The sequence below is a fragment of the Vollenhovia emeryi genome, unplaced genomic scaffold (genome assembly GCF_000949405.1).
Source record: "Vollenhovia emeryi isolate VEMERY1.0 unplaced genomic scaffold, V.emery_V1.0 DF939145.1, whole genome shotgun sequence".
Taxonomy (NCBI): Eukaryota; Metazoa; Arthropoda; class Insecta; order Hymenoptera; family Formicidae; genus Vollenhovia; species Vollenhovia emeryi.
Window position 1 is genome coordinate 1,258,985 of NW_011967221.1, and position 16,927 is coordinate 1,275,911.

A 16,927-nucleotide genomic window follows, 5' to 3' on the forward strand; every position below is an offset into this window, starting at 1 on the left:
GGTTCCCCTACTCTCTTCATTATAGGGGTTCTTTTTTTATTGGAAATCTATTTATTTTCAACGAAAATGCTGAAGCGGTTCCGCGCATACACATTTGTTTGCTTTCAAATATTCTCGCGTCAAAATGTTACACGATTTGCAGAAAAATATTAATAAATACAACGTCAATTATAATTTATTGATATCTTATATAACGATAGTTGAGGAAGGAAGTGTTTCAAAATTTTTATTTAAAAAGTTCAGCATTTTTAGTGATAGATGCATGGCTGGTGTTTCTAGGATCAAGTACATCTTGCATATTTTACCAGATAATTCGTGTTTCTTCTGCGATACTTCTTCTGACTCACAATCAGTCTTTAATGTATTTTGGAAATATGTTAAATAAAGTAAATTACCGTGATTTGTCAGCCTACATTGTCGGCTGGCGAGCTTTTGTTTCCCGTAAAGCCCAATCTACAATGTGCTTTATGCATCTATTGCAGAAACATTCTATTTTATACCAAGCACGTCGCAACGCTTAAAAAGTTTGTCGACAACGTACGATTGTACAATGTGTAACATTTTATCAACTTGCACAAATTTTTTAATCGCGTTTATCGACTACAAAGTAGAATGTTTCCGGGCGCAGAGAGCATATTGCAGATTAGACTTAATTGTTCTTTACGTTCGTCAGTCATGTACAAATCGATGGCAACATTCCGCGTCTCGTTCTTTGTAAAGTTAAAAAGACACGAGGATTAAATCTCGAGGACACAATCTCGACAAGTTCACGAACACAGAAATTGCTTTCGGCTCCGTAAACGACGCTTGTACGCATCGAAATTGCATCGATGTCTCGGTCATTTTCGTTCGCGGCATGATTTCTTTTTTGAGAAAACTCACCGGAAAGTTAATTTCCCAAGGAAGATATCGAGCCTCTAAAAGTTCATACTATATTTATGCTTTAGAAAAGAAAATGGGCTCCGGACCATCGGATTCTTCGGTCGTCGCGGGGTCGGACGAGCGGGCGCCCGATATATATCGAGCGATATTTTGTATAATTTAACTAACGAATGATACTTATATTTACGGAGACATTTACACCAGGCAGGCACACCGCGATCCGTTGCAATCCGTCTTTCTTATGGCCTATATACACGTGGAGAAAGCGCGCGCTGAGCGTCGCGACGTTCGACCCGACGCGACGTTACGTGTCCTCATAAAAAGGGGCCTGCATCCTCCGAGAATCCCTCGAAGAGGGATCGACATCTATACCGTCTCCGTTGACCCGCGCGTTCCCTCTTAGTTCGCGTTTCTGGCTCGTTCCTGAGACACGTCTTTCGTTTAATCGTCGACCCCCTTACCCCCCCTCCCCCCGCCCCCCCCTTGCAAATGGTGGACTAACCACGGTTCAGGCGTTATGGAGTATATTGGGCATTTTAAATCACGTTTAAAGTTATAGCTACAACACCAAGTAATCTATACAAATATATACAAATATGTATATATACGCACATATGTATTTGTATATATACAGATTCTAAGATATATATATATAAAAGTATAAATATTATAAATATATATATATATGACGATAATATTATATATATATATGAAAATATATTTAATGAATGTTCCTATATTTATATTATAAGTACATAATAAGTGTATTATATTGATATTCGATGGCGATTTCAGGTTTTTACCAAAACTTAAATGTCTGTTAGGTAGTAGCTACTATCGGATACTAGTTTAAAATGCTGGAAGAGCGAGAAAGAGAGAGACAGCGCGATGAGGGAAAAGAGAGAGAGAGAGAGAGAGAGAGAGAAGTAGAGAGAAAATGGTAAAGAGGTTGTGTGAGGCGACAAATTTCAGAATCCTCAGAGAGGCGAGAGAAAGAGAGAAAGAGCGAGAGAGAGAGAGAGAGAGATGCGGAAAGAGAGAGACACATTAGGGAACGTTACATTAAACGGGTTTGCATGTGTCGACGGCGAGGCGAGGGTCTTCCTATACTGACTGAACGATCAGATGTGATATATGCATAAGGATTAATTATTTACTCTAATCGTATATATATATATGTGTAATTAATATTATATTAATATGGTTACGATATACAAACATTATATCTATATATTGTGTATAGGTAGATAGGAACATATACAATGTTTTTAATGGTTTATCTATGTTCCGAGGATATATGCTAAGTGTATTTAGATAGGAAGCTGTAAGAAGGTCTCTCGCCGTTAATGTTTGATCGATAGAGACCTCCGGCAAGCGAGTGACTCAATTCACGTCAGAAAATCCTCCATTGCGTACTTTCGCGTATCCGCTGGAAGAGAGCATCCCTGCCAATCGGGAGGTGTCGATATCCCGGCCGTCTTAATGATACGAATAATTTACATGTTTTCGCAACGAGAGAACGTCCCCGCGCTACCGTCTATTTACGTTCGTCTGGAGAACGAAAAGACGTCGACAGATAAGAGAAATGCGATATCTTAATTTGAAGACGACGCCTCTCGCCGGCCGTCATATTTATCGTTGCTATTTTCAACAGGTATCGCGGTTTCCGCCGGGGTTTCCGCGTTAACAAATTCCGTTCGCAAAAGTCGCTTTCGAAGCTCTGCCTCGGGAGAAAATTCTGCAGTAGACTACACTCGGCGCAGAAAAAAGAACCGAAGGTGCTAATGTTTTAATTAAAACGTGGTCACTCGGTGCAAAACGATGCGAGTGTTTGAACAAATTAAAATTTCGCATATGTAAGTAAGTAACGAAGTTTCTCATTTCTCAGACAATTCTAAGTGCACTTTGCTCAAAGGAAAGAAAATATATATCTAGGGTTTCTAAGGGTTCTCTTAAAGTTCCGTCGAGACATTTCGGGAAATCTGATTTCTCAGAGATATTCGGCATTCTTTTATCTTCGCGAGCTGACAAATTCCAGGTGTCATTTCGAAAGGCGCGAAATTAGGCAATGCGGGCCCTTCTCTCGCGAATCCACCGCTGGCTGGCAGAGTGCAGAAAAAAAATGGGAGGAGGAATTTTCGGGAGTGTTTCAATTTTCACGCGTTCCGTGCAATAACAGTTTGCTCAATCCTCGGTGTCCGTCGGTCCGTCCGTACGGAACGACTACTCGTAGGTTATAAAAAGACAAAAAAAAATGAAAAAAACGAAAAAGAAAACACAAAGAAGAAGACGCGACAGCATTACATTAACACACGCGTGTGTAGAGCGCAGTGCGACAAGTAGAAAGTAGTAGCTCGACTCGTTATAGTAGCCAGACATTTTCGAACCTAATTAGTCGAACGGACTTTATCTCCTTTTTCGAAACTTCCTTCGAGTCTCTCTCGGTGTCTTCGGTGTCTATTCTAAAGAGATTTAAAACGAAAAAAAATACATAAAAAAATAAAAGCGCGAAGCGAGTTAAGCGTTTTAGAGCCTCGATCTGTGTAATAGTGAACCTAAGAAAAACTCGAAGCCTTTTTTTTATCGACGTGACTGCGAAAGGAAAGGTTGAGACCGGGTGGATAAGAGACATCTCGATGTAATCCGGGTGCACCTCGCGTGTGATTTTCAGCAAAAATTCAGCAAAATTAGTCGCGACCACAAAATTTATCCGCCGTTATCGGCGCGTCGTTGCCCCGGCAATAATAGGCGGTAAAGCGATTGTTACTTCCTCTTTAAACACGTATCGGCCGATTTAACGTCAGCCAGCTGATCAGAAACGTAGGCGACCTTTTTATTGCAAAAAATTGTACGCATATTAATATTTTTTTCCACGTAGGTGTGTTTTCTTACTTTCTTTTCGATAAAATATCGCTTCAGATAGTATTAATCTTACTTTTCTGATTCGACGTCAAAGTAAAAGGGAAGATGCGCTCTGTAAAAATTGTAGCGTGCAGAAATACGTCGTCTGATTATTTCTCGCCTTCGTTTTCGGCTCGACGCGACGATCTCTAAGAGCGTCACGGATTCCCGCCGAGCAGCCCTGCTGAAATGAACATGCGCGATTCGTCCGGATACTCGCCGATAAAGAAAAGGCTGAACAATTAGGCGATATAATGGAGGATTCCGCGTTTAACTTGAACGAAAGTCGATTTTGCAATCACGTTTGCCGTCGCGAGGAGAAACTAATAAGTCGTGGCCGTATTATCATAATTGTTTGTCGTACCTACCGTTAGATAATTAATTGTAATTTAATAACTAGCATAATTAACGACAACTATTATACAATGCGGCATCGCGGACGCGCGCGACCCGCGCGGGGAGGCGAGTCCGCGCCGCCGCGCGTGGATGTTAGAGATATTTTTCAACTTGTACTAAATGTGATAAACCGATGAATTGACAATGAGCAATCTAACTGTAATATATGAATATTATATATTACATATATATACATACACAAATATTCTATATATATAATATTACGCGCGCGCAACACACACAAATATTATATATATATTATATACATAAATGTCTGTCGTACAAGCCGTAATTAGGATTTACTGTAGCTAGTACGTGTTAGCTTATTAAATGAATACACTCGTAAATGGCAGATGGCGGAATGAAACGCGTTTATGCGATCGAGATGAGAGAAAGAAAAAGAGAGAGAGGGGGGGGGGAGAGAGAGAAAGAGGAAATCAAGAATAATATCGTATACCGTCTCGAAATCTGTCCACGAATTCTCCATTGACGCTGGGCGCTGTCGTGCAAAAGCGAAGAACGCGTCCGCGGCCCTCCGGCTCTTCGGCTAACTAACTAATTAATTAAGAGAACTTGGAGCAACGTGTGAAAACAATGTCTCGCGAACCTTTGGTGCGCGCGCTCTGCCGCTGTAACGGGCTTTACAATCGTGTCGCGAGTTAAACGAGCAAGTCCGCGTAACGACGACGAAATAAGGAGCGACGAGAAAGAATAATTTCGCGAGTCACCTCGTACGAAATCTCGTCATTGGACTCTACATGGAAATTAATTTTGTTGTCGTTGGTACTTTTTTTGAAAAAAAAAGAAGCAAAGAACGAAGAAACCTCGTTGCAGCGTTTAATTGTCAATTCTTTTCAACAGCCACACGCTTCGCGGAATAATCTAGCCAGGATCGTTTCGCAGGATCGACGAATCGGTTTTATACATTTAGATTATAATTAGGATAAATCGCGAATGTGCAGGAAGACACGAGGTTCCCTCTCGCGAATCCTCCCTTCAGCGCTTTTTTCGGCGTAGCTGCAGCAGGTCGGTGCCTCGGCGCCGTGTCCAAGTGTCGATCGTGATTGCCGCGCGCGATCGCGACGCGTATAGATCGCGCAGCCACGTTTCACGAGAAGTGTGCGTTCGATATATAATTACGTATATAATATAAACGGCCGTTGGTACAAAAGTGCGAATCTCTCCCACCTGAATCCGATCCCCATCGCGAGCGCCGGTCCGTGATCGGCGATCGATCGACCAAGCTAAACGAACGATTACGAGACGACGAATTAATTGTAGTGTTTTACGAGCCATATAGCGCGGCGCCCCACGTCATTGGTACGCTTTAAATAACGGGGGGAGTATAAAAGTATTGTGTGAAAGCACACCACTCTATTACCGGTATATATTATATACATTGTAATCAATTGTTGTCTACGATATAATGTTATTTTTCTAATTCATATTCAATTGTTATTGTTGAGCGAAAGAGAGAGAGAGAGAGAGAGATTCAGAGAGAGAGAGAGAGAGAGAGGGAGAGAAAGCGCGAGAGAGCGAGGATAAATGAAGATGAATGGCAGGGAGAGAGAGAGAGAGACGAAAAGTGGAACGACGGAACGAAGAGTGAGATGCCGAGTGAAAAACGGGGAATAGAAGAGAAGGCGAGAATGCATTGGAAGATTGTGCGTGGGAGGGGACGAGAGCGAAAAGTGCGTGCGAATGGAGGATGAAAAAAAAAGCACATCGAATACTTAAGCGCGAATAATGTATTCGGCCAGGATAGAATCTCCTGTACTTTCCATTTCCATTTGCTTCCCTTTCGAGCAACATTTACATACATCATCACGTACAACGAGTTCTATGTCTTTCCCAGGTGTTTTGGCAGCTGATTCTTATATACGGATAAAAAAAAAGAGGAAAATCGTATTGCGAGACACGGTTATAAATTAATATTGATTACGACCGATTGAAGCCGGAGAGTCTCAAATGTGCCAAAGGAAGTACCTCTCGCCAGGAACTAATGCGTTTCTATAACGTAATACTAAGCGACGTTCGTTTAAATCTCTCACTGAACGCTTTCCACGCGCTAAAGGCCCGAACACGCGAAAAAACTGCAAGCGGTAAGACTCGAGACTCGAGGGAGACGACCGGTGAAGCGTCGTGAACGCGAGCAGCCATTCCGAAGCCGAAGGCAAGGCCGAAAATTGCGATCGACCGGTACCCTCGAGTCTCGAGTTTTGCCGTTTGAGTATTTTCGCGTGTTCGGGCCTTAAATCCGCGCCGCGCGTCGGCGAGTCCTTATTTCTCCCCGCGGAGGGGATCGCTCCCTCTGCCGCTTCTTTCGGGGAAGCCGCGACCGCAGCCACTACGGCCGTGTACCAACGAGTCGACTGAAATCCCACGAGTTGGCACTTTGGAACTTTGCGACTTGAATTCTAGCGGTAATGTAATAGCGGGGTGTTTTGCGGTGCCAGAAACCGCCGAATCGGACTTCCGCCGCGTCCCAATTCCGCGCGCTCGTTCCACGCGACGTGCGGTTGGTCGCGTGCGGAGGGCGGGGAATCTGGCGGCCGGACGGGGTTGCGCGAGTAGTAGCGGTGCGCGATTAGCGCGACGGGGCCTCGCCGCGTCCCGCGTCGCGACGCGACGGCACGCCGGTCGCCTGTGATATACATACAAAGTCGCGAGCGCATAAGTATTGTATTTTTTGTAAGGCTCATGTACGCCACGCAGATTGTGATAATCGAGTTCGCGGCGTCGTCCCGGGACGACGGACGACGGACCGGCGCGCCTGACACCATCATCGCACGAGAACGACTCGGCGGTTCCTACGCGGGGCGATTGTTCTCTTCGAACTCACCCTGCAGACGAGACTAACGGTCCGCAGACAACATTCGGCATTTCGCCCGATTTTATGAGACTCTTTTTTTCAAACTGGCATACGCATTTTACACTCTAGTAAACGTATGGGACAAAATTCAACAAAAAGAAACGGTTCATAAAACCCTCCGAAATGCCACGTCGTCCCACGATCGCGTCGGGTTTTCGGGTAAATTTGGAGAGGAAGCTCCCTCCGCGTACCTTCATTTCCCATCCGATAAGCGGAATAAGTGCGAATGAGGCTTGTTGACTCTTAATTTGTGCGTTGTGGAAAGACGCGTTCTTTAGCTTTCTTAATGTCCGAGAGGACCTGCCATCGACCACCCGCTTCTTGTGTCATGCCAAAATGATAGACGGATACGACGTAAGAATTTGACGAGGTGCTTTAGTTACTTCGACTTCCTTTTGTCTTTCCTAACAATTGTACCGGAGGCGATGAGTTTTAATGCGCTGAAAATTAGACTGATAGACTTGCACGAAGTGATACTTTTTATATATGGGGAAGCATAGAGTTATGAAATGATTTCATTTCGCCTTGGAAAAGGTAACGATCGTACCGCGTTCAGTACGCGAGGGACGAGCGCTGCCTTCTCGTTTGTTTGTTAAAGCTGTCGAGAATCTTGTCAGCAGAATATTGCTCGCACGTTGTCTCGATTAATTATTGTTATCTAATCGATGCGAACCTTCGCCGAGTCTCGAACAGATAGCAGAGCAGTTAATTAACTCGAATCAAGAATCTGTTTCTTGTTTTTCAATTTTTTCTTCTCGGTGATCTGATAAAGTTGCAAATTGTAGAAGTCGTCGCGGAAAATCGTGGCGAGTTGATGCTCGAAATTTACGACAAGATCGCGCGTATAAGCGACGGAAAAAGGAAAAAAGTTTAATGCGTTGATATTGTGAAATATTGATCTCGTTACGAAACACCGATTCGATGACTCTTGAAAAAAATATGAGAAGACGCCGGTAAAAATTTGACGTCGCATTGCATAAAGTTATTCCACCGCGAGGGTCCTAAAAATATCGTTAGCCTCCACACGAGGTTTCGTGTTCGCTGATCGTTAATCGCGGCGGTGCAACTATCGCGACCTGTGCATTGTATAAACTGCAAGTTTTATTCCGGCTATATGCATGGGAATTCTCTATGAAATGGAATGTCCGCTGTCACGCCGGATATTCCTAAAGAGGATGTTTAATAAATAAACGCGCTCGGAACAGAATCGCGTCAGGTTGACGCGCTCGTAGACATTTTGGATTCGGCGTAAAAATTTTACAAACTCGAAAAAAAATTGCGAAACGTTTCAATGGTAGCTGAACGGTCGCCATTGTCTCGGGCGAGCGATCGTTACAAATTCGCAGCTTCCGCCGGATGCGTGTATAAAAGCTCGAAATTTAAATCCGATATTGAAGCGAAAATATAAAACGAGAATGCCCGCGGATCTTGACTCGGCGAACGATTCGGACCCGATCGACGAGAATCAATTAATTCTACAAATCTCAAAACGGGACTACGTTAGTTACGTAATTGCGCGTCGCGTTTCTTTGTGATATTTTAAAAAATCTGCGGGTGCGAGCGTCTGCGTGTATGTAGTACGTTGTTGTTGAATCCGGTGTCCACCGCGAGATGCCAAAGAATTGTAAGTCGTGTAATAAAGCTGTGGCTGTAAGGTAAACTATGATAACGTCAATGATAACGAAATGATGATAACGAGACGATGATGATTGACGACGACGATGATGATGAGAGTGGAACGTCTGGCGCGGTGATAATCGTTATTGCTATCTTGTAACGTTTAATGTATATCAGTGTCGTGCAAACAAAAAATAAGAAAAAAAATGAGCGGCTGAAGCTCCTCGGTGTTGTGGGTATGCATACTCGTTCCTAGCAACTCGTATGACAATTACTATTCGATACTACTCATAACGATTGCATTGATCTACTTTACTCTACGTACACTTTAAAGATAAATAAATACATTCTGTCCAATCTCACTCGGGCCTATGTCGATGTTCACCTTTTACCTCGTCGATACATTTACTTTCAATAGGACAGGACTGCGAGGAAGGTGAAGAATAATTCCACCAGGGAATCGTCGACGATCAATCGCGCATGCTGCGAGAGCTGGAGGGAGATTAGATAAGTCTCTCTGAAACAACTTCGTTGTTTTTCTCGACTCGGAGAAACGGAACGAAGACGTACGTATAAAAGCAACCGTATCACTTTATTATTCTGTCAACATTTGTTACATAAATCCATGGCAATCCAAATCGGGTTTCTTTTTGTAATGTCTCGTGTTCAGGTATTTACTTTCAGTTTTGTAGTTTATTCCATTCTAATGCAAAACACACTCACTATGTCATGGTTATTTTCAAGTATTTTTATCTGGCTACTCGGCACATAATCGGAAAAAAATATATACACCCGTATATATGTATTTACTCATCTATCAGCAGTAGAAAACGGTTAATCTGCGCGAATCGACCAACTTACATTCTAGCGTCACAATAATGCGATCTGTTCTGTTAATCAATATACGATTATGAGGATTACACTTTTTTTTTAACTGCTAACGAAAGTCGTCTACGATCTAGGAGGTTACAATCCTTTAATACAAGTCTATCTGTAGATATGCTAAATTACATATATCTTCATTACGCGTCATGACGTACTCGTTATTTATTATTCTAAACTGGCAGACCGAGAGCATGTACAATGTATTTTGTAATGTACGTAAACGTGGCTCAGTATATGTCGCTTTTGGCCTTTAGGTGAAAATAGGATGGATGCAATCGATATCAGTGACTAAGCGTGAAACATGACTAGCTTGAAACGGCGATTCCATAGATTCGCGGCGCGTTACAATATTCTGACGATTAATTGCTGCGTGCTGCATTTTGTTTTGCGCCCTGCAATTTGTTTCGCGCAACAATAGTCTCGGATTGCGGTATCAGAGTATCTGACAGCAATTGTGCACGGCTGAATACGTAATATTTGTATCTACTTATATCTGGGCCACGTTGACATGCAAAGGATAGAAGACTTTAAATTCTTAACAGTTATTAACGACATTCGATAAAAGTGACTTCACGTTCGTTAAACGGATCTCCTTTGAAAGTCCTTAATAGAAAAATATCTCTTCCTTACTTTTTATCACTTCATCGAGATGTCGGAATGCTGAAAAATTACGATAAAACACAATGTTCTATCCATCGTGACAGTAGAATTTCATGTGACTATAAACATTCATGCAGAGAGAAACATCGAATATAATTTCTTTCTCGATTCTTCATCAATACAATTAGTTAATTGTATAAATAAATAATAGCAATTGCTTATAAAATTAAATTAAATATTAATTTTTTAAGCAATAACCATTGCAGCGATAGCAATTTATATTAATATTGTTCGGATCCTTAATCGCCTTGTCTACAATATAAAGTAAATTGAAAATATTCTTGTATATCTTCCGTTAATTTCAATTACTCAAAAAGTTATATAACAAGATAGAAGAATAGTATATAATTTCATATGTTACGTCTATCACATAATGTTATCTCTGATAAACGCCAAAGTTCGATATAAAATCACTAGAGATTCAATCTCCTTGTACACATTAAAGTATACTAATTAATTGCATTTCCATATACATATATATATATAACGATTGTAGATAAATGCAACAGAAATTCGAAACGAAAGAGACCATGATAACGAAGTATTAAGCTACAAATAAAACTGAAAATGCAGGCGTATATTGTGCGATATTTAAAAAACGCTTTATGTCGCGGATTGTGTCATGTTACTGCAATACACACCTATTCGGCATGGTACGAGTCATAGACTCCTGCCGCATGAATATTTCTTTTTTTTTTACAAAGAAACTTTTTTAAGCCCTTATAAAAATAACTGCGTGGGTATCCATGCGTGGAAATTCGCTCGTCATTCTACCTATAACCGAACTTTCAGCTCCTCCATTCTTTGCTTTATTCTTTTTCGCATTTCTTTGTATCTGAAACACGGAATTTGTATGATTATTTAGATAATATTGCGATTCTTACCGAGACACGGTGTTTGGGTGCTCACTTTTCTTTCAAAAGAACAATCTGACGTTCCTCTTCGTAGTGATAACGTTGCAATATGCCATGGCATTCTGCTATAGATAGATTGAGGAACTGCGCGACATCGGAGCTGATCTCAGGCGTGGACAACTTATCGACCAGAAACAGTCGTGCGACGTTCTCATGCGGACCCAAGACTACTCGGACTTCCAAAGGGTATTCGTCGTCCTTCAGTCTTCTTTGCTCTGAAAATAATACGGATTGCACGTAACGGAGGAAAAATATAATCGTGTAACAACTCTGAGTTCATCAACTTCTAAATTGCAGCTTTCTTACCACCATTGTCGCGGACTACAAATAATGCAAAGTTATCGGACTTTGCATCGACTTTGTACTTGTCGAGCATAAGATTGATAACTTCCTGCGTGTTCACTAGACTCGTCACCCAAACGGACATCTGCGAACCGTGAGGCGGCGTGAAGAAACTGGTCTCTCGATTGTAAAAGTGGCCGTTGATCGAGCAACGACGTCGCAGTCGGTTTCGCGACTGACGTCTACCGCCCGGGCGTCGCCTGATCGCGGTGGAGCCTTGCTTGCGACGTAAAACGACACCATCCAGCTGCAATGCAGAACAGATTGATACGTGCGCTCAAAACTACACAACCGGGATGAATGTTCGCGATGCAACACCTCTAATCCGCTGTCTGTAGACATAGTCATGTTGTCGTCTTCTCTGAACTGCAAAGAGTTGACCGAATCCGTGTCACTGTCAGTTCTGTGTCTCTGAAGGCAGTCGGGGCCAGACAACGATCGGTTCAGACCCTTCTCGATCCAGCTGTCGTCGGTGCTAATCGACTTGTTGCTCTTCTCTAAGCTGTCGAAGTACTCGACTCTTCGAAGCGTGCCATTTCGATTAGAAGCTCCTAAATTACAGACGGGGGTGTCTGTACTGGAAGAACTACCTATGCTGTGCGTTGGCGTGCTATTTAGACTACTGTCGTTGTCTCGGCTAGTAGTCTGGTGATTGGGACTGCTCGTCTCCGAGTTCTCGCGCGAGTCCGAGCGATCGAGACTCGACTGAGACGAGAGCGGTGGCGTGTCCGCGCTAGATTGCGAACTTATTGACGGAAGATTCTCAGGCATCGTCTGATACAACTTGTTGCCATCCTCGATCTTTCGTTCAACCTGCAATCATACCTCCCAGTTTATATCTCTTTCATAAAGTAAATATGAAATAAATGTTAAAAGTCAAACCTGCAGGAGTTCGTCCAGCTCGTCCCATTCCATGGTCTTGACGTCCAGTTTCATGGGCAGAGTGAGACTCTTCAAATGATCGGGCGATGTCGGGACAGACTTTGCGTTGTTCTCCGCGTTGCTGTCCGACGTGCTCTTAGACAGCTCGTCTTCTTTTTCTTCATCCTCGACGTCCTGCCGCGATTCAATGTAGCAAATAGACACGTCGTTATTACGTCGAATGTACCAAGTTCCAAGGCAAATAAGAGTGACAAACCTCAGAAACACTGTGCCTGCACGAGTTCCTGTTTCGCGCGGTAACTACTGTGCGCTGATCGTCATCTTCCTTCAGATGAATCACACCACGGACCCCCCAATAAATTCTCAACGCCCCTTCTAGTATCAATCTTCCGTTAACCTGTTTCAAATCGTTATTCGTTTATATGTTCTTTACATTAAGGCCCGAATACACGAAAATAAAGTCGAGCAGTAAGACTTAAGAATTTCAATTCTTTCATTGGTCGTTTTCTTTAGGTCTTAAATTTTACTACTCAATTTTTCTCGCGTGTACGAGCCTTCAGAAAGTCGGTACAAATATGTCCCAGACAGCCTTTTTACCTCACGACTTCGAATTCCTCCACTTTTGCCTTCGTAATACTGATTGAAAACTTTCAGTTTGGATTCTAAATGCGATCTGAAACGACAATTTCCTTTAGAGAATTATTTAACAAGATGTTTATCTTCTTCATTTATACACAATTGTCCCCAGTTATTTCAAACGCAGTTAATTTTACTACCTGGATTCGTATTGAGGCAACAAACTTACAAAATTAAACGCTGTCTTAATCGGAGTAACTAAAAAGTCTACTTTCCACGAAATTATTTAAACGCGATCTCGGTGCGTACCTCGGTAGAGACGGTCGACTTTCCTTCTTCCCGAAGCTCGTGTGCGACTCCACTCGTGTGCCGTGGCCGAACAGCTGAGGTCCAAATAGAGCCCCGTAGCAAGGAACGTGACAATAAGGCACGCCTTTATGCTGATTGTGACATAGCAACAGAGCAATACATTACAATTATCTATCGCGCTTGTAACATTGCTCCGTGATTCCCAAGAGAAGGACAAACGGCTCGCATTACCTCCGCATGTTGCCCGGGATTCAATCGCTTCCCACATTCCTCGCACCTCAAGCATTCCGGATGCCAGTCGTATCCCAGGGACTGCTTACGTTCAGCTGAAAAGTCGGTAGTTTCGTTCAAACCATACTGATCCAAATTCGAATTCCCTCTCCGAGAGGGGCGCAAGATTGACGATAACGCGGGTCTCCGGTTGTTACTTACTTACAGGTAGTGCGTCAATTTAAAATATTATAAACAACGAAAGTGACGCGGTGACCGACGGTTCGGGTTTCCTTACGACTCTCGCTTCACTTGACGCAAGGCGTAGCCGAGGGTCTTGCACGACACCCACGACGTCCCGTAACGAGGCAGATCGATCGCTCCAAATCGCGAGTGGTGCGATACCCGTCAGGGGCGAGCACGCCGCCTCGCCTCGCCTCGCCTCGCCTCGCCGCGAGACGCGAGCCGCGAAAACTCACCGAAGTAAACGGGCTTGCCGCATTTGTGGCACTTCCACATGATGACGGACGCACGGCACCCTGGTGGGACGGCAACGGGCGGTGTTTTCGTCGACCCTCGGATCGCTTCAAACCATTTTGTTTACATTAGCCGAGCATTCCGCTCATTGGAAGTGATATATGCGGGTTAATTGCACAGATGTTACTAGCCCATAGTGACCTTCTCGTCGTCGCACACAGGGGAGGCATCGTGCCCACTGTTCACGCGCTGCTCTCCACAAGTCGCTCCGTGTGCGCTGAACGCCACCTAGACTCACTCGTATCCTCTCGATATTGCAGGCGCCGACACAAATTTGTTGGCGGTAAAACACCGAGGGCATTGTGGTATACAGGGCTGCTTTCGCGAGAAAAAATCAAAATGATCCAGATTAAAATGACCTTGCGCTATGATTGGTCAAATCTGGAATTTCATTGAATAAAGTTTCAATGTGACGCTACAAAATTTCAGATTTGACCAATCGTAGCATAAAATTATAAAACACAAGACTACACTTTACATAAAACACAAAAGACTACACTTTACGTGGCGCAAAAATATATTCTACTGAATTACACGTATTCTTGGATAGATAAAAAACCTTATACTATAATATAATAACGACAAAATAATTGTATAATTAAAGACATTAAATAAAAAGACATATATTACAACAGATATTTTACAAAATAATAATTTCACAAATTAAAACGCCGAAGAAACAAAAAGAGAAACGATTCGAGCTCGAGGACGGGTCTTCCCGACTCAAAGCTCAGCGATAGAAAAGCGCCAGGATTAAGAGTCGTCTATCCATACTTTTATTTCTACCTACTGACTAAAGGCAAAGATATTTGAATATCCTCATCTTTACAAAAAATAATATATCCCACTACCGGTTATCACAATCAGAAAGCGTTACAATATATTTTCTTCGCTATTTGTTTTCCCTCTCCATCGCTTCCAGGCGTTTCTTCTCGCTGCTGGCGTTAAACTCGCGAATGAAGTCGTCCATCATCTTGTTCGCCTTCCTGCTCTCGGGCGGGAAGTACTCCTCCTTCGCCTTTATTACAAACTCGTCGAAGAAGACCGGTTGATTGACGTAGTGATACATTCCAACCGGGAACGATATGTAGAGAAACATCTTGACTACCTCCAACACCCAGCCCATCCTTTCAAACACCTGCTGGAATAGAAAGCATACGTTACAATCGTGTTTTTGGTTCTTATTCGGTCCTAGCTTAACATCGCTGTTACCGAACATGATAATCTCTTAATGCTGCCAGTAATAAATACTAATGGATAAGTTTAGTCGACCTTAACTGGCACGTGTTTGATAAATTAAAAATTACAAAATATACAGTGCGACGTTTCGACCAAGGGTTTAGTTCCTTATCAGGCACTCGACTAAACTTATCCATTATCACTGCTTCCATCTATTATCATTCTGTTCTATCCCAGCCAGCAAAATGTTAGCAGATTGGCAGCAAATTTATCAGACGCCCACACCAAAACCATAGCCATCTGTATTGACATTTGGCTTTTGTTTTGGCAACAGAGTCTGTAAAACATACGCTGCCAACGGATTGCCGGCAGAAATCGAACAGGTCCAGTTATGTGACCAGATTTTGGTGCATTTCTGCTGACACGCTGGCAACATGTCGAATATATCAGTTCCTGTATGCAATCTGCAGTCTTTCTTTCCTTCAAAATTTGTAGTGGGCATTTGACGAAATCCGTTCTGGCAGATTTGGCCGTCTGGGTATATTTCTGTATTCACAGCCTATATTTATTGCAATTTATTCTTTACGTCTATCCGATTTGATTATGATACTCTTGTTTAAATCGTATAAAGCAGAAATGACAAACAGAATAGCGAGGGGGAAACCGCCGAGGGCATTGTGGTGTACAGATTTGCGGCGTTATTTGGCATTACTAGGCATTTTTTGGGTATTAGGCCTTGCTGGGGCATTATAAACATAAAATAAGATAAACTGAGATAATAAGATAAAGTAATGCCCATTGGGCATTAGTGGGCATTGGTGTACAAGATTTTGATCAGCGGTTTCTTCGCAGAATAGCTTTGACAATCGCTCTGCTAGTATATGAGTCTGTCAACAATGTTCCTCCTCTATTATCTCTCAACTACTGAAACTTATACTGTATCTTGACTGTGGAAGCAGAAGATCTTCCTTTACATCTGACTTGTGACATGTATAAGCTGTGTTGCAATTATTTACATCTATCCAACTCGACTATGACGCTCTTCGCAAGTTTTTCTTTTCAAACTGTACAAAACAGACAAAACATCAGAACGTGTCCATCAATTGCTCCACTATATGCATCTATCAACAATGTTCCTCCTCTATCTCTCTACTCTCTCTCTACTTTATCTCTCTATCTCTCTACTATCTCAACTACTGAAACTTATACTGTATCTTGACTGTGGAAGCAGAAGAACTTCCTTTACATCTGACTTGTGATACGTATAAGCTGTATTGCAATTCTTTACATCTATCCAACTCGACTACGACGCTCTTCGCAAGTTTTTCTTTTCAAATAATTTAATTTAACTGGCTACTTACACCTATGCCCGGTCCTAAACGGCCTCTTTAATTTCTAATTGATTTTATATCTTAAAGGACCTATGTTAAAATTGTAATATTTTCTTTTCAAATTGCACAAAGCAGAAAAAACATCAGAACATGTCGATCAATTGCTCCACTATATGCATCTGTCAACAATGTTCCTCCTCTATTATCTCTCAACTACTGAAACTTATACTGTATCTTGACTGTGGAAGCAGAGGATCTTCCTTTACATCAAAGAATTGTAATTCTTTACATCTATCCAACTCGACTATGACGCTCTTCGCAAGTTTTTCTTTTGAAACTGTACAAAGCAGAGAAAACATCAGAACATGTCGATCAATTGCTCCACTATGTGCATCTGTCAACAATGTTCCTCCTCTATCTCTCAACTACTGAAA

At 42.4% G+C, this 16,927-nt stretch overlaps 2 protein-coding genes across 3 annotated transcripts in view; both read right to left on the reverse strand.

The window, feature by feature from the left end:
* Nucleotides 1–9,239: 9,239 nt before the first annotated feature.
* LOC105566314 lies at nucleotides 9,240–14,298 on the reverse strand. The gene is made up of 10 exons (XM_012020221.1): nucleotides 13,926–14,298; nucleotides 13,468–13,562; nucleotides 13,237–13,367; nucleotides 12,949–13,024; nucleotides 12,608–12,748; nucleotides 12,352–12,525; nucleotides 11,788–12,282; nucleotides 11,434–11,716; nucleotides 11,123–11,342; nucleotides 9,240–11,048 (listed from the first exon to the last, which is right to left on the reverse strand). Exons 1-10 carry the CDS (start codon nucleotides 13,963–13,965, stop codon nucleotides 10,988–10,990), a joined length of 1,716 nt encoding a protein of 571 aa, XP_011875611.1. The 5' UTR covers nucleotides 13,966–14,298; the 3' UTR covers nucleotides 9,240–10,987.
* A 438-nt stretch (nucleotides 14,299–14,736) lies between these two features.
* LOC105566315 (protein PET100 homolog, mitochondrial) overlaps nucleotides 14,737–16,927 on the reverse strand; it is a 3,374-nt gene continuing 1,183 nt past the window's right edge. Inside the window, exon 2 of one of the 2 annotated variants that reach the window (XM_012020223.1) lies at nucleotides 14,737–15,121. In XM_012020223.1, the coding sequence (XP_011875613.1) occupies nucleotides 14,876–15,109 (234 nt within the window). In that variant the 5' untranslated portion in view covers nucleotides 15,110–15,121 and the 3' untranslated portion in view covers nucleotides 14,737–14,875. Of the gene's footprint in view, nucleotides 15,125–16,927 lie in introns of both variants that reach the window. The other variant, XM_012020222.1, reaches the window with a different exon arrangement.